Source organism: Nerophis lumbriciformis, linkage group LG02 (assembly GCF_033978685.3).
Source record: "Nerophis lumbriciformis linkage group LG02, RoL_Nlum_v2.1, whole genome shotgun sequence".
NCBI lineage: Eukaryota > Metazoa > Chordata > Actinopteri > Syngnathiformes > Syngnathidae > Nerophis > Nerophis lumbriciformis.
Genome location: NC_084549.2, coordinates 459,091 through 477,492, shown reverse-complemented (window position 1 = coordinate 477,492; position 18,402 = coordinate 459,091). Strand labels below are relative to the sequence as shown.

The window sequence follows — 18,402 nt, the reverse complement described above, 5'->3', positions numbered from 1 at the left end:
CAGTGCGATGTGTGCATGCTAGAAAAACAATGTGCAAATATATAAAAATTTAAAAAATGTAGAAGTGCAATGAATATGGTGTGAAATGAATATATACATGAAAAAACTAAACAAAAACAGGGTGGTTGGTGGAATGGGTTATTGCACCGAAGAGAAGGCAGTTATGAGGGACAATGGGGCAGTCCGTTCAGGATGGTTATGGCCCTGGGGAAGAAGCTGTTCTTTAGCCTGTTTGTTTTGGTTTTAATGCACCTGTAGCGCTTCCCAGAGGGCAGCAAGTAGCTTCTCGTGAACCATAAGTAGCTTCTCGTGCACATGCAATGCATTCGCAGGCTCTCGAAAGCCTGAAATTGCCACTACAGGTCCGTTTTGGTTGCACGTCTTGAGGCTTCCGTTCCACACTATAGTATTTAAAAATGTTGTCGCAGCAAATTAAATAGTTGATGGTGAAATGTTGACGATGTGAGTCTGGCTGTATGGGATGTTGCTAGCTAGATAAGCCCAACAGACACACACATTGACATGTGTGTGGTAAACCATATGCCTGGCTTCACAGCTACGCAGGGCCACCATCTCCAACCCCACCACAGGAGTGCTGGAGACGGCGCACTACAGGATCAGTAAAAGGTAGGTTCCCATCAAGAGCGAAGAGATGGACACAGACGGAGGGAGTGTTGTCCTCCTCTTCTCCTCTTCCCCCTCTTTGTTTCTGCTGTAGTTTATGTTAACATAGTTGCTGTTTTCGTGAGCCAGGAGGAGTTTCAATGAATGAAACAACATCAAGTGATTGTGTTCTTCTCTCTCTCTCTCTCCCTTCTTCCTGTCCGCATGTGTATTATATCCCTCTCTCCTGTCTTCACACTCTTTGTCCTCTGCGTCCACCTTGACGTCCTTTCGCGGCGGGAACTCCCGTAGTTAAGGCGAGCCACGGTGCATGACCCCAAAACCGGGAAGCCCAATACAGAATCTCCAAGAGGTAAGGGGTCTCGGGGTGTAACCAACTCTTCATCTGAGACTTTGAGCTGTTTCTCTCTGTGGTTATGACTGCAGCGTTGCAAAGCCTTTCTTGTGAGAGTATTCCAGGTCCAGTGAGGTAAATATTTTCCTCTGTCGCACTTCTGGGAATTAATTTCTACTGCTCGTTGCAACACAACTGCTGCTACGCCTCCTCAGCCTCCATATCAGAAACTTCCAAGGCTTCAGTCTGAATGTGCTCAGACACTTAATTCAAACACAGGAAGACACTTATATTTATTTCCTATGAAATGTCTTTTTGTTGTGGAAGTGACTCATCCACTATTTCTTTAGAAGAACTACTTAGAAGCAAACATTTTATTTTAGGGAGTTCACGTCTCCATTTCTTTTATGCTCAAAGGAGGAGATGTTAACCTCTTTACCAACTCACTGTGGAAGACAAATTAGGGAACATATTTGTTGGCTAATGTTTACTTCACAGTCGCTCTCAATATCAGCACCACGTCTCTAAGAGTAAATACAGACGATGCATTACCTTCTTCTTACGTTTGCAGTGGAAGTGACATTTGACGACACTCTAGGGGTCCAACTTTTCCACTACAGAGGGGCTGGTGACCCACCCAAGTATTATCAGTATATCAGAAAAACTATATTTAACCTACTTAAACAGTTTGACAGGATACACCTAAAAAATTCAAATCTATAATCCAAAAATAAATACTGATCAAATATACCGTAAAAGAAGGGTCCATTTTTACATACATTTATGTAATGCTAAAATTAATACATTCTAACTAAACTAATGATAAATAATAATGATATATCTATTAAATAATGAAATATATACAGGTAAAAGCCAGTAAATTAGAATATTTTGAAAAACTTGATTTATTTCAGTAATTGCATTCAAAAGGTGTAACTTGTACATTATATTTATTCATTGCACACAGACTGATGCATTCAAATGTTTATTTCATTTAATTCTGATGATTTGAAGTGGCAACAAATGAAAATCCAAAATTCCGTGTGTCACAAAATTAGAATATTACTTAAGGCTAATACAAAAAAGGGATTTTTAGAAATGTTGGCCAACTGAAAAGTATGAAAATGAAAAATATGAGCATGTACAATACTCAATACTTGGTTGGAGCTCCTTTTGCCTCAATTACTGCGTTAATGCGGCGTGGCATGGAGTCGATGAGTTTCTGGCACTGCTCAGGTGTTATGAGAGCCCAGGTTGCTCTGATAGTGGCCTTCAACTCTTCTGCGTTTTTGGGTCTGGCATTCTGCATCTTCCTTTTCACAATACCCCACAGATTTTCTATGGGGCTAAGGTCAGGGGAGTTGGCGGGCCAATTTAGAACAGAAATACCATGGTCCGTAAACCAGGCACGGGTAGATTTTGCGCTGTGTGCAGGCGCAAAGTCCTGTTGGAACTTGAAATCTCCATCTCCATAGAGCAGGTCAGCAGCAGGAAGCATGAAGTGCTCTAAAACTTGCTGGTAGACGGCTGCGTTGACCCTGGATCTTAGGAAACAGAGTGGACCGACACCAGCAGATGACCTGGCACCCCAAACCATCACCCAACCATGCAAATTTTGCATTTCCTTTGGAAATCGAGGTCCCAGAGTCTGGAGGAAGACAGGAGAGGCACAGGATCCACGTTGCCTGAAGTCTAGTGTAAAGTTTCCACCATCAGTGATGGTTTGGGGTGCCATGTCATCTGCTGGTGTCGGTCCACTCTGTTTCCTGAGATCCAGGGTCAACGCAGCCGTCTACCAGCAAGTTTTAGAGCACTTCATGCTTCCTGCTGCTGACCTGCTCTATGGAGATGGAGATTTCAAGTTCCAACAGGACTTGGCGCCTGCACACAGCGCAAAATCTACCCGTGCCTGGTTTACGGACCATGGTATTTCTGTTCTAAATTGGCCCGCCAACTCCCCTGACCTTAGCCCCATAGAAAATCTGTGGGGTATTGTGAAAAGGAAGATGCAGAATGCCAGACCCAAAAACGCAGAAGAGTTGAAGGCCACTATCAGAGCAACCTGGGCTCTCATAACACCTGAGCAGTGCCAGAAACTCATCGACTCCATGCCACGCCGCATTAACGCAGTAATTGAGGCAAAAGGAGCTCCAACCAAGTATTGAGTATTGTACATGCTCATATTTTTCATTTTCATACTTTTCAGTTGGCCAACATTTCTAAAAATCCCTTTTTTGTATTAGCCTTAAGTAATATTCTAATTTTGTGACACACGGAATTTTGGATTTTCATTTGTTGCCACTTCAAATCATCAAAATTAAATGAAATAAACATTTGAATGCATCAGTCTGTGTGCAATGAATAAATATAATGTACAAGTTACACCTTTTGAATGCAATTACTGAAATAAATCAAGTTTTTCAAAATATTCTAATTTACTGGCTTTTACCTGTATGTATTTCTCAAATAAAGTGACATCTAAATTCAAGTGCAAATGAAAATGTTTTTCCCCACTTAAGTCTTAAAGAAACCTCTTTTTGACTTTAGCCCCAGACTTCTTCTTTTTGTTTGATATTGAGGCTCCAGCGACCCCAAAGGGAATAAGCGGTAGGAAATGGATGGATGGATGGATGTCATTACTGCCACACGTGGTGGAAAAGTGTATTACAACTGCAGCCCATTTAGACAATAGCTGAGAAGCATATTTTTGGCGGCCCAACAAGAAAGCCTGCTCCACCACACATGGTGGTAATACAGATAGTTTTATGATCATTAGACAAATCTTCAATGATTTACAGACTATTATTCAGGCATGTGATTTTTCCGTCTATCGTCGGAAATCGGTCTTTTTTTTATCTCTGTAGGAAAAAAATATTTTCTGTTTTTCTTCGTTTTTTCCGACCTACAATGAGTACGGTTTTTGATAATCCAGTGGTAAACACTATTAACTTAAAAATGGAGGCTACGTAGCGACGCAACTCCACGGGCAGGTTCAAAATATAAGGGAAACATCAATGATGCTTTTTTTCCTTCCTGAGGCGGCGGATGGTGGTCCAGAATTGCTTCGAAGCCGTCCGGAAGTCTTTTTCCATGGCCTCCCCGAACTCCTCCCATGTCCGAGTTTTTGCCTCCGCGAACGCTGAAGCCGCACACCGCTTGGCCTGTCGGTACCTGTCTGCTGCCTCAGGAGTCCTATGAGCCAAAAGAACCCGATAGGACTCCTTCTTCAGCCTGACGGCATCCCTCACCGCCGGCTTCGAAGCAATTCTGGACCACCATCCGCCGCCTCAGGAAGGGGAAGCAGTGCAGTGTCAACACCGTGTATGGTGGGGATGGTGCTCTGCTGACCTCGACTGAGGATGTTGTGGATCGGTGGAGAGAATACTTCGAAGACCTCCTCAATCCTACCAGCACGTCTTCCTATGAGGAAGCAGTGCCTGGGGAGTCTGTGGTGGGCTCTCCTATTTCTGGGGCTGAGGTTGCCGAGGTAGTTAAAAAGCTCCTCGATGGCAAGGCCCCGGGGGTGGATGAGATCCGCCCGGAGTTCCTTAAGGCTCTGGATGTTGTGGGGCTGTCTTGGTTGACAAGACTCTGCAACATCGCATGGACATCGGGGGCAGTACCTCTGGATTGGCAGACCGGGGTGGTGGTTCCTCTCTTTAAGAAGGGGAACCGGAGGGTGTGTTCCAACTATCGTGGGATCACACTCCTCAGCCTTCCCGGTATGGTCTATTCAGGTGTACTGGAGAGGAGGCTACGCCGGATAGTCGAACCTCGGATTCAGGAGGAACAGTGTGGTTTTCGTCCTGGTCGTGGAACTGTGGACCAGCTCTATACTCTCGGCAGGGTCCTTGAGGGTGCATGGGAGTTTGCCCAACCAGTCTACATGTGCTTTGTGGATTTGGAGAAGGCATTCGACCGTGTACCCCGGGAAGTCCTGTGGGGAGTGCTCAGAGAGTATGGGGTAACGGACTGTCTTATTGTGGCAGTTCGCTCCCTGTATAATCAGTGTCAGAGCTTGGTCCGCATTGCCGGCAGTAAGTCGGACACGTTTCCAGTGAGGATTGGACTCCGCCACGGCTGCCCTTTGTCACCGATTCTGTTCATAACCTTTATGGACAGAATTTCTAGGCGCAGTCAGGGCGTTGAGGGTATCTGGTTTGGTGGCTGCAGGATTAGGTCTCTGCTATTTGCAGATGATGTGGTCCTGATGGCTTCCTCCGGCCAAGATCTTCAGCTCTCACTGGATCGGTTCGCAGCCGAGTGTGAAGCGACTGGGATGAGAATCAGCACCTCCAAGTCCGAGTCCATGGTTCTCTCCCGGAAAAGGGTGGAGTGCCATCTCCGGGTTGGGGAGGAGATCTTGCCCCAAGTGGAGGAGTTCAAGTACCTCGGAGTCTTGTTCACGAGTGGGGGAAGAGTGGATCGTGAGATCGACGGGCGGATCGGTGCGGCGTCTTCAGTAATGCGGACGCTGTATCGATCCGTTGTGGTGAAGAAGGAGCTGAGTTGGAAGGCAAAGCTCTCGATTTACCGGTCGATCTACGTTCCCATCCTCACCTATGGTCATGAGCTTTGGGTCATGGCCGAAAGGACAAGATCACGGGTACAAGCGGCCGAAATGAGTTTCCTCCGCCGAGTGGCGGGTCTCTCCCTTAGAGATAGGGTGAGAAGCTCTGTCATTCGGGGGGAGCTCAAAGTAAAGCCGCTGCTCCTCCACATGGAGAGGAGCCAGATGAGGTGGTTCGGGCATCTGGTCAGGATGCCACCCGAACGCCTCCCTAGGGAGGTGTTTCGGGCACGTCCGACCGGTAGGAGGCCACGGGGAAGACCCAGGACACGCTGGGAAGACTATCTCTCCCGGCTGGCCTGGGAACGCCTCGGGATCCCCCGGGAGGAGCTGGACGAAGTGGCTGGGGAGAGGGAAGTCTGGGCTTCCCTGCTTAAGCTGCTGCCCCCGCGACCCCACCTCGGATAAGCGGAAGAAGATGGATGGATGGATGGATGGATCAATGATGCTTGGTTGGTTTATGTATAAGAACATCCATGATTGGTTGGTTGTTTACTCTGATGAGTCACCATTGGTTGAGATTAGGGCAACACTTTAAGGACAGGCCAATCAGAGGCAAGATAGGGCAGGTCCTGGAACCAGGAAGTGACATCACAACAGACATCCCAAATGACGACGAGAGAGTCGAAGAAGAAAAGGGAATATTTAGGCGGGCGATTTATATATTAAAACAAAAATAGTGAAAGATGGCAGAGGGATTGTCTTCCTTAGATGTTTCTTTTAGCGATGTAGACCACGTCCAGGAAAGCCACAATGCGTCTACTTGGCAACAAATGGACAAATGTATGCGTCTGGAAAAAAAACCATAGCTCAAAACTTTCATTTGAGTTGTTTAGCATGTAAGCCCAAATCAAAACGACATGGAAGAGGTGGAATACACATTTAAGAACACACATGATTGGGGTGACTTTTGCTACAGTATAAATACTACTTTTCATCTTCATTGGTGTTTTACAACAAGACAGAAGCTGACATTTTGTTCATTATTTCTACTCTTCATATTCTGACAATGAATAGTTGAATCCTTTAGTAAACATAAACTACGTGACTGCAAGATATTTGTTATTTCATGCTATAAATCACAAATGGCTATTCGGATAAAGGAAGTTAGCTAATAGAATAAACATTGTTTGTACTCTTTATGATTTTTGCATTTGGAGCTGTTAGAAGTGGAGAGGGAGTCGAAGAGACAGAAATTGGCTATAAAATTGGCCCCCTTTGTCCCCTTACCTGCGGCCCCTAGACCCTTGGCTTATTTTCAGTCTTTTTTGCCCGATTATTAGGGGAAATATGATGAATTTCGTCTTTTCTGACGTATTAATGGTGGATAAACAATGGCGAAGCATCAAACCATAAGGTTCATGCGTTCTCCCCCTCTGCTTCAGTAGAAACATAAAAGTCTTATTTTCATCCAATCTTGGCATGCGCATAATAACACATGCTGTGACATAAATGTTGTCAAAAGCAGCTTTTTTATGCAGTCTAAATCGATTGGAGAGTGTGACGGCGTACCTAATGTTGTGACCGGGTGAATCTGTATAATCTTTCTAAAGTTTATTGTGTGTCTGGAAAAAAAATTGCGGTGACGACTTCAAAATGTACATTTTCAAAGGATAAATCATGATCCTTTTGGGGTGAGAATGGGGCACGGTTTGACTTGCTACGTGGGAACACCCCAGATTTTAACATCTAGCAGACAGACTAAAAAAACCTGTGTTATAAAAGTACTTAGGACCAAAATATAAATGATCTGGACGTAGATTACAATCATTATAGGTCCTCTTTAAGTCACAAACACATTTTCTTGATGGTTGTCCTCTTTTTCAACCAATCTTGCTCAAATTGTCCACACATGTGCATGTCAGTTCCTTAAAGTTGTTTACCAAATTTGGTGGGATTATGTCTAAACTAAGGGTGTTTTTAAGCAGCTCCAAGTCCTTTCATCTTGTATGTAGTTCAAATCAAGGCCCAGCCAAACAATAGCACAGGCAACAACACAGTAGGGATGCATGTTTTGACAAATGTGTCGCACTTTAGGACTTCTCTCCCACTGCAGTGCACACACACTCTAGAAGCGCAGCTTTTTCAGGAATGTTTGAATTGAAGAAATGAAAAGTGTAGTTGAAGTACCACCAACCCTGTACCCACAGCTGATTGGAGATTCTGAATCTTGGGCCTAGTTCTTCCTCGCGCTTCTGCTCGTCCGTGCATGACGCCTTTTTCTTTGTAATGATGTATGGATTGCTTTGTCAAGCGGCCCTGTTGTGTTCCAGTGCATGGCTCACAGCCTACGAAGATCCCGTCGTCCAAACCATCAATCAGAGGATTGAGGATCTCACAGGCTTGGAAATGGACACGGCAGAAGAACTGCAGGTAAAGTGTTCTGGGGAGAGTATCTTAACACACTAAGCACTTCAATTCAGCTCGCCACAGTATTTTTTTGGAACTGTTCTAACCTGTGTCCATCGCGGAGTGAGCAGGCGTGATGGCGATAGCTGCTGAAATGCCGCCATTGTCCGTGAACAAAAGAAACCATTTTGTAACCTTGAGTTTTGAAAAATGGAGCAATTTTATTCCCATTGTTGACAATTCTGCTGACTAATTACTGGGCTGCAGTGTGTACAATTTTGTACTAATATACAACAAATGTACAATGATAGAAGGGTGCCAAATGACATAGTTGTACTCTTGTACAAAGATACGCCAGTCTATACTATTTTAACCTTCAATGTTATGAACATTATAGATTTGAGGACCTGAAAGGGTTTCAATTATTAAAGTCTTAAAAGTTAGTCATGTATTATTATTTTTTTTTACTTATGAAAGATCAACTTCGGATCTATCCGTTGATATAACGTTTTCCATGTTTTTTATGCCTCTTTTGTCAAAGGAAACACATTTTTGCTGTGCAATATTTCCCCCCCCCAAAATATATACAACAAATTCAAAAGTCAAATATTTGATATGAAGTATGCAGCCTTAAATAGGCCAAAATTGTAGATAATATTGATTTTTATTTCTAATAATTGTTTGAGCATTGACCATTTTAGATAAAAAACAACCAACCAAAAAAACAACAACATTATAAGACCCATGGATCCTTAAAGGCCTACTGAAATGACATTTTCTTATTTAAACGGGGATAGCAGGTCCATTCTATGTGTCATACTTGATCATTTCGCGATATTGCCATATTTTTGCTGAAAGGATTTAGTATAGAACAACGACGATGAAGTTCGCAACTTTTGGTCTCTGATAAAAAAGCCTTGCCTGTACCGGAAGTAGCAGACGAGTAGCGTGACGTCACAGGTTGAAGAGCTCCTCACATCTGCACATTGTTTACACCAGCAGCGAGAGCGATTCGGACCGAGAAAGCGACGATTACGCCATTAATTTGAGCGAGGATGAAAGATTCGTGGATGAGGAATGATTAGAGTGCAGTGCAGGACGTATCTTTTTTCGCTCTGACCGTAACTTAGGTACAAGGGCTCATTGGATTCCATACTTTCTCCTTTTTCTATTGTGGATCACAGATTTGTATTTTAAACCACCTCGGATATCCTCTTGAAAATGAGAGTCGAGAACGCGAAATGGACATTCACAGTGACTTTTATCTCCACGACAATACATCGGCGAAGCACTTTAGCTACAGAGCTAACGTGATAGCATCGTGCTTAACTGCAGATAGAAACAGAAGAACTAAGCCCCTGACTGGAAGCATAGACAGAAGATCAACAATCATTCAACAACTACTATTATTTCTATCAGGAGACACCGAACCAAACCCTGGACCTGTAACCACACGAAGCCTAGCAATGCTGTTGCTAACGACGCCATTGAAGCTAACTTAGCTACGGGACCTCGACAGAGCTATGCTAAAAACATTAGCTCTCCACCTACAGGGTTGGGGTTAGGGTTAGGCTTAACCCTAAATGTGTAAATCAACTTCAGATCTATCAGTTGATATTCAAGTTTTTTAAAATCTTTTTGTCAAAGAAAACACAACATTTTCATAGAGCAAAATATGCAATACCCCCACCCCCATTAAACCGTTTGTTATGGGTTGATAAAATAACAGGTTTACAGTATATTAGAAATGGCTATTATAAAGGGAATCAATAGGGGACAAAAGGGTCCTCAGACCTATAATGCCGTCTAACTGTATAGCTCGTGCTAAAAATCACTTCGCAAAAAACAGACAATGCAAATTTTAAGCTTAATTCTTTTAGAACTTCCGTGGTCATATTTCATCTCGCTAACTTTTCAAATTAAAATTCAGTTTCTTCGACAGCAAAAAAAGGACCTGAAAAGGTCCTGGGTCGCTCTGCTTTGGAATTTTTAAAGGACTGTAAGTGCTCCAATCAACACTTATATTTGATTGTATGCTCTACAACCGGGGTTCTTAACCTTTCTCACTTCGGGGCCTAACTTTTCCACTACAGATACTAACACTAAATTAGTAACCTCACTCTTGATTTTCAATGGTATTCAATAATTGTATCTAACCTGCTTGCAGTTTAACAGGATCAATGACACCTTGTCAAATGATATGTGTTAATAAAGAAATGATCAGAGTGGTGTACTAAGCTGCAATCACACCATCTAAGCTTGTCACGTGTGAACATCAATTCAACACTACTGAAGAAACGTGGCCATGCTTTGAGCTGTCGTATCTCCAAACCTAATACTTCTCTCGACAGGTTGCAAACTATGGCGTCGGCGGCCAGTACGAGCCTCACTTTGACTTTGGCAGGGTACGACCACCTGGTTCACACGCTTGCACGTTGGGATGTTTTCAAGTCAGCATGCTAAAGCTAAACACCACATTGTCTTTCCACAGAAAGACGAGCCGGATGCGTTTAAAGAGCTGGGAACTGGCAACCGCATCGCGACGTGGCTCTTCTATGTGAGTCAAGTCCCTCTTCCTTCGTTTTTCATGGCAGAACATGAAAATGTCTGCTCTCTTGCCATGTGCTGCAGATGAGTGACGTGTCAGCAGGGGGCGCCACAGTATTCCCGGATGTGGGAGCATCAGTTAGGCCTCAAAAGGTCACCATTACCATGTTACTGACTGAATGTTCAATGGTGCATGTGTGACAAAGAGCTCCTTCGGGCCATGTTAGCTGACTGTATGTTCTTCTTCTGTGCAGGGTTCTGCTGTGTTCTGGTACAATCTCTTCCCCAGCGGGGAGGGAGACTACAGCACACGGCATGCAGCTTGCCCTGTGTTGGTGGGCAATAAGTGGGGTGAGAAATAGCACTTTTCCTCAGCTATAGAACTTTATTTGTACACATGATTTTAAGCACCTAGTTAAAGTCATGTGTATTATCATGCAGAATAATCTCAATGTAGTTTCCAGGAACTTAAACATGGATAGACACAGATTCCACTGGGAAGCCTGAAAAGATGCCATCCTTCTTTATGCATGATATGATCTTCCTATTTCACAGGGAACTCCTTTAATGTTTACATGCCTCGGTAGCTTCTGCTGTTTTGGTTAGCAACAGAACAGTTTAGGGCTGCAGCTAACGATTATTTTTCTATCGATTAATCTATAGATTATTTTTTCGATTAATCGGTTAATCTATAGATTATTTTTTCGATTAATCTATAGATTATTTTTCCTTTTACCGATTTTTTTTTTTAATTTAAAATGAAGAGGAAAAAATAAATGTAGGCCAGTTTTTTCAAAAGGCATGGCTTTTATTTACAAAAAAAAAAGTATGACCACTAGTCAGTCAACATTGACAACAACATGACAAAATATTCTGTAACAATGTAAACATTTAAAACTTAACATTTAACAAAATTAAAAGTAGCTTATTTGCTTTTTAATGTGCAAATATAAAAGTAAACATCCAGTGCAAATCTTAATATTCTGGAATAGTATAAGCATTTCAAAAGTAAAAGTATTGCTTATTTTGCTTTAAAATGTGCAAAAATAAAGATAAACATCCAATACAAAAAAGTGCAAAACGGAAATATTCTGTAACAAGTGTAAACATTTCAACAAAAGTAAAAGTATTGCTTATTTGCTAAAATGTGCAAAAATAAAGCTAAACATCCAATACAAAAAAGTGTACAGTGTAAACATTTCAACAAAAGTAAAAGTATTGCTTATTTTGCTTAAAAACACAACAATGATAGTATGATTAAAGTGAAAGTTAATTGTTGGTTTGTACATAGTATATGTAACTGTTAATGTTGTAAAAGGTATTTGCACAACTAATTAACGTTAGCGTTTGTGACACGTCTTGTGCCGTGGGGTTCTTTCAGGACCGACAGACTGAACGCCAGACGGCTTTGCCAGGTTTACAATCTTTTAATTTTACACAAAGTCTTTTCTCTTCCAACTGCGCACCTGGGCACGATTGCGGCGTCGCTCCCGGCGCGCCCCGCCTCGCCGCTCGCTCGCCGCCGCCGCCTCTCCACAGCGTTAAAGAGGAGCGCGTCTTTGTAAACACTGAACAGGCACGCCAAACGCGCCTCTCAGAGCGAAACGGTGCTTTAGTTTATGAATTTACAACGCAGATACAAATGACACATTCATGTTTTTGTGTAATAATGACAACGTATACGCACGCGGACGATTGACTTGTTGATGGTGATGGCAAGAACGCTGTCGGGGGTTTTCTTTTCAAATGTTCGTTCATAGCCGTTGTGCTGCTATGATAGGCCATTTCCGCTCGACACAGTGTGCATACAACAACATTATTAGGCCGTTTATTGAAATACTCCCACACTTTTGGCGACTTTTGGCGTGCTTTTTTCCCCTCGCTCGCATCGTCTGCTTTGCGCTCCGCCATGACTGTAAAGTAGTGTGACGTAAATATGCGACGCGCCGACGCACAAAAACAGCGTCGACGTATTTACGTAACCGATGACGTCGACTACGTCGACGCGTCGTTTCAGCCTTAGAACAGTTACTCTTAGTTAACCCTTTTAAAAGTGAAAGACACTTTAGGGGAGGTGCAGTAGCTTGAGTAAAAAAGTCTTTCAAATTTGCTAAGCCAGGGGTGTCCAAAGCCATTTTCAGCCTTTATCTTCTTTTGGCGTGGCGAAGTTGGTAGAGTGGCCGTGTCAGCAATCGGAGGGTTGCTGGTCACTGGGGTTCAATCCCCACCTTCTACCATCCTAGTCACGTCCGTTGTGTCCTTGGGCAAGACACTTCACCCTTGCTCCTGATGGCTGCTGGTTAGAGCTCCCTCCATCAGTGTGTGAATGTGTGTGTGAATGGGTGAATGTGGAAATAGTGTCAAAGCGCTTTGAGTACCTTGAAGGTAGAAAAGCGCTATACAAGCATAACCCATTTATCATTTATTTATTTATAAAGGTTTTAATCTTAGATTACAATTATTTGCTTTGTCACCTATAATGCGTAGCACACATAGCACATAACGCACACATAGCTAAGATGTGGAGGTTTTCTTCAAATAGCCCCATTCATTGTACTGGAAACTCATTTCAATCAATCAATGTACACTTCTGTCCTAGTGGAACCTGGATTTTTGAACTTAATTGGTTTCTTGAACACGGTTCGTTAATGGAAACGTTTGCCTGGTTAAGCATAATTACCTATAAGAAAAAATGTTCCTCCAATTTTAGTAAAAGAATGCACACTTTGAAGACACTATTCATATCAAACAAACATAGCAAAAGGAGCAATAGGTCAACAATGGCTTCATAATAATACAACAACAATGGCAAGCTGAACTGTCAGTGCTCACGCACACACAAAAGTCCCTTTGGTGCGCTCAAAAATGAATTAAAAATAATTTAAAAAAGCAAAATTATTTTACCTTGCTGTCTTCAAATTATAGGGCAGACAGAGACAGGAGGGGGCAGGGAGGAGGAGAAATGTGTATGTGTTCCCTCACCTCTCTAAGTCCACAGCCAATCCTTGACTATCCGTGTCAATTTTCATTCACATGGCTGGGTATTCCGACTTCCTCCCACCTCCAAAGACATGCGCCTGGGGATAGGCCCCTCCCACCTCCAAAGACATGCACCTGGGCATAGGCTCCTCCCACCTCCAAAGACATGCACCTGGGGATAGTTTGATTGGCAACACTAATTGGTCCCTAGTGTGTGAATGTTGTACATCTGTGTTGGCCCTGTGATGAAGTGGACACTTGTTCAGTGTGTACCCCGCCTTCTGCCCGTGTGCAGCTGGGATAGGCTCCAGCGCGGCCCGAGAGGGACAAGCGGTAGAAAATAGATGGATGGCTGGGTGGCGCACTATTATGATTTTTTTCTCCATGTAAAAGACTTCCTTGGGGTCTACATAACATGTAATGGTGGTTCTTTGCTCAATATGTTGCATAGATGATGTTTTACAGACCATCTTTATGACCGTCTATTCAGGATGTGCTGTTTTGTGACCATTCTTATTAACGTGCCTCCACTTGGACAGCACCTTCTCCCCGACATCTTCGTTATACCGGTAGTTTTTAGCGCTTCCATAGCGAGTCTACTGACAGATATAAGTAAGAACTTTACGCCACTTTGTATTAGAAATTGCAACAGTGGAGGATGAATGCCCCACAACAAGAGGATAGAGAAAAAGAAGGAGCTTATCGACTACGGCTTGGACAACAATGGCGGACGCACACAATTTTTCGAGGCTTATGCAGATTCCAAATACACATCAGCAGGCACCAATTGGTAGGAAAAGTTGGTTTTGCAGATAATGTTTTGGGGTCCATAATAATACCCGTATGTTGAAGCACAGTACGTCTGACTATGGTAGCCGTAATGTTCTGCCTTGCATCAAGCGGTGCGGACAGGTGTGTAATGTTCTATATTCTCAATAGAATATCAAAATGTTGGTGTTGCTTGCTAACCTGTTCTTACTAGTGTCATTTATTGAACAGGCATCAACCTGCTGTCCACATGTACCTCTTATGTGTGACAGCCATCTACTGGTCACACTCATCATTACACCTTGTACCATGTAAAATCAGTCAGTAAGCACAACCAGAATTAGAACATGTACATGGCACAAAAGGTTATGAGGCGTACTGTCGATTTTTCAGTAAATGAAAGGATTTTCAGTGCACCTTTTATAGTATGGGACGCAAAATAGACGAAAGTTGGTAAATGGCGAGAAAGGAAACGCTCGCTGAAGCACTGACAAGTGACGACCGAGTAGTGGACTGTAAACAGGATGTGATTTATGGGGACAGGATTTAAAAGTCTGCAAATAAAGGGGTTTGTAAATCAAGGTTCCACTGTGTTGACATTTTAAATTAGGAGTGCACAATAAGTATATGACGTGAGGAATTATGATATCATACAAATGAATCCAATAGCATTAAAAAATAGCTCTGATAAAAATGTTTTTATAAAAGGCTCAAACGAGCCAAGAGACTTTGCTGGGTAAGAAAAGTAAAGCGCTCCTTTTCTCCTACTTGTGTTGTGCCATGCTGTGAACTTCCCTTGACCTCACTGTAAACAAACATGCCATCAATTGTGGAATCCAAACATTCCACGAGGAGGGGGGGAAATCATCACGCTTCAACACATCGAACCTTATCAGCCCCCTGAAAAAGCAGCATGACTACGACGGTCATACCTGCCAACTACTCCGGTTTTCCCGTAATTAGTACGGTTTTCATCAACCTAGTCCGGGTTACGATTGCAGTGATAAAAAATACGGTTTTTCATTAATTAAAAAATAATAATTTTTTTTTAAGTTTTATTCACAAAATCGCGTAACAACAATGACAATCGACACTGCTTCCCGTAACTTCCTATCGAGCCATTCCGAATGCCATGCGCGAGGCTATTTATAGCACCGCTGCCAAACACGAGGCCATTGTTTCCAAACGAGCGAACGATCATGGAATCAGCCGGAGAAAAATGGCAAACGAGTCTTAAACCGAAAAGAAAACTGCAGTCATTCCGTGAAGAATATTCAAAAGCCTATCCGGGAATAATTATCCGTTCCAAAAAGGGTGAAAACTACGCGAATTGCACCTTGTGCAGACAAGATTTTTCGATCGGACACGGAGGAATTAGCCATGTAAAAGACCACGTTGGGACAAAAAAACACAAGTCTAATGCCGTTGCTAGCGATACAAGTGGAAAACTTTCAACGTTTTTCGTCGCCCAAACAGATTCTTTGGATGTGATAAATGCCGAAGTTTTATTTACGGAGGCAATAATTGAGCATGGACTTACCAATCGCACTGGCTGATCACATGGGACAGTTAAATGTTTGTAATGCAACCTTTAAAAATCATTACGCGGTGATCGCGGTCCCAAAAATAAACTTTTCTTGTCCTGTCGGCTGTATTTCACAGCACGTCTTTGACAACTTGAAGTGGCATACAACATTTAAAACAAAGGGATTATAGGAACAATCACTTTCAGTGTTTTATGCCACTTCAAGTTGTCAAAGACGGTATGCTGGTGCCCGACTGCCACAAGTGGAACAAACATTTGAAACAAAGGGGTTATAGGAACAATCACTTTCAGTGTTTTATGCCACTTCAAGTAAACTTATCATAAAGTTACCATATCATTTTTGCAGTATGATCAATCTGATAGAATAAATTTGGATTTTAGCCTCAAAAAGGTAATGACACCAATGTTATCTATTGGAATTGTTTAGTACTGTTATACTGTTAAAAGTGTTTATACTATTTATGCTTTCAAGTCCAAGTTGAAGAAATCTTGTTAAATGTTGACAGCATAACTACCAAAATACAGAAGTATGTCCTTAATATTTTTGCAGTGCTATTTCTGTTGAAAAGTTCAAATGATTACATTAGAGATGTGATGTGCCACTTTTCAAGTGTCTGATGGCTTCAATTCATTTTTCATATTTTGAATTCTTTTGAAAGGCTTACAAAAAAACTACATTTGAATTGTAATTCCATGCTATTGACAGGACTATTAATTTTAATGAAGTTAGCTTACCATGTTTACAGTATGATAATTGTGATAGAAATGGCACAGAATATTTTTTACAATTGAACAAGGCAGTAGATTATACAAGCTTGGACAGAAAGTTAATAATGACACCAATTGTTTTTTTAATGGAATTGTTTAGTACTGTTTTACCATTTGTTTACTGTAAAAAGTGTTTATACTTTCAATGAACAAATTGAAGTCTTGTGAAAGGTTGACAGGATAACTGGCATTAACTGTCAAAATAATTTCAAACTATTGAAGTTAGCTTACAGAATAAACATGTCAATCAACCCATATGATTTTTGCTGTAATATTTTTGTTTTGAAAAGTCACTGTGACTGATAGAAAAGTGATGGTTTTAGCAACATTTTAACCTGTCTGAATGCTAATAATCATTTTGCGTCGGGGGGGCGAAGGAACCCCCCACCAGGACTTTGGACCTTGGACCCTGGCTACTAGGTTTTTCTGATTTCAAAAGTTGGCAGGTATGAACGGTGTTTTGAAAGCATACAAAGACGCCAGCACTGCTAAAGAAAGTCTGCACAAACTACTGTTCAAATAATAGATCATTATTGCTTTTTGGTGTTGATCTTAAAAAGCAGAACGTTATCTCTATTGCTTTTGATTTGAATAAAAAAAAAACCCGACACTCGTTTTTATGCAACATTTTTATTAAGTTCCTATGCTAGGAGGTGCTGGTGTGAGCAGAGTACGCCCTCAAATCTCTTCCAGAAAGTCTATTTTTCAAAGATATAAACTATGGCACTTTAAAATCTATAAACTGAGGTAATTACGTCACTACCTGTTTCTTCTTCTTCTTGAGATTAAAACAAGAAGGTGTATATTTCTGTGTGTCAAGTGGAAGATGCTGCCAGCAATTAATGGGGCATAAGGAAATATGAAGTAGATGACCATGTGTTGGATCTTTTACTACGTCCTTAAACCTGTTTTTTTTTCTTCCTTTAGTGTCGAACAAATGGATTCATGAACGAGGCCAGGAGTGGCGGCGACCATGTGGCCTAAATGAGACTGACTGATGAAAGCAAGAAAGCAAGCTCGGGTTAGAACCCTGCAGACCACATAATGGATGCCCGAGCTCAAACACTCCCCTTTTTCTTGCGGCTGTTGTGACCTGAGCCTAAAGATGGGCTGAAGAGCCCACACAAGCTGCAGATAGCAGACAGTTGTAGGAAACACTCGTGCCTCTTTCACTCCCCGGTGGTAATCATTGCACTCGCCTGGCATTCACTCCTTCTTGGACCTTTACACTCCACACGGCCACATTTATTACTGCACGCGTAAAGCAGTGGTCCCCAACCTTTTTCAAAGCACAGGCCGACTCCTCTCTGTCAAACGGGCGAGACGAGCTTGGAGTAATCACAAAGTCATCTCATGCAATTGTTTTGGTGTTGGTCCGCGCAGGCAATGGCAGCATCTTGACTGGATATGTTAGCAACAGCAGGGTTTCCACGGCTCATTGAAAAGTCTTTCAATTGATTTAGCGAAAATAAAGGCCTTAAATGGCATTAAATATAATGTCCAGAGGCATTCAACAAAAAAGACCACCCGACCCGAAAAAACTGCACTTCAACAAATATGGAGAGTCCATTTAATTTCTGTTTGTTTACTTATAATTCAGTTATTAACCTTCCAATTACAATGGTTAAAAAATACCATAGTAATGATTGCTTGCATCGTTATTATATGGCATGATTACATGTGTGCTTAATTTGGCTACATTTCAACTATTCAACATTCCATCCATCTTCTTCCGCTTATCCGAGGTCGGGTCGCGGGGGCAGCAGCCTAAGCAGGGAAGCCCAGACTTTCCTCTCCCCAGCCACTTCGTCCAGCTCCTCCCGGGGGATCCCGAGGCGTTCCCAGGCCAGCCGGGAGACATAGTCTTCCCAACGTGTCCTGGGTCTTCCCCGCGGCCTCCTACCGGTCGGACGTGCC

The 18,402-nt window shown here is 42.4% G+C and overlaps 1 protein-coding gene across 1 annotated transcript in view; it reads left to right on the top strand.

The window, feature by feature from the left end:
• LOC133576930 (prolyl 4-hydroxylase subunit alpha-1-like) overlaps positions 1 to 17,996 on the top strand; it is a 43,735-nt gene extending 25,739 nt beyond the window's left edge. Inside the window, exons 9-15 of the mRNA XM_061930396.1 lie at positions 557 to 627; positions 7,802 to 7,901; positions 10,229 to 10,282; positions 10,369 to 10,434; positions 10,509 to 10,577; positions 10,679 to 10,775; positions 17,413 to 17,996. Of these exons, the coding sequence (XP_061786380.1) occupies positions 557 to 627; positions 7,802 to 7,901; positions 10,229 to 10,282; positions 10,369 to 10,434; positions 10,509 to 10,577; positions 10,679 to 10,775; positions 17,413 to 17,483 (528 nt within the window). The 3' untranslated portion in view covers positions 17,484 to 17,996. The remainder of the gene's footprint in view (positions 1 to 556; positions 628 to 7,801; positions 7,902 to 10,228; positions 10,283 to 10,368; positions 10,435 to 10,508; positions 10,578 to 10,678; positions 10,776 to 17,412) is intronic.
• The last annotated feature ends 406 nt before the right edge of the window (positions 17,997 to 18,402 follow it).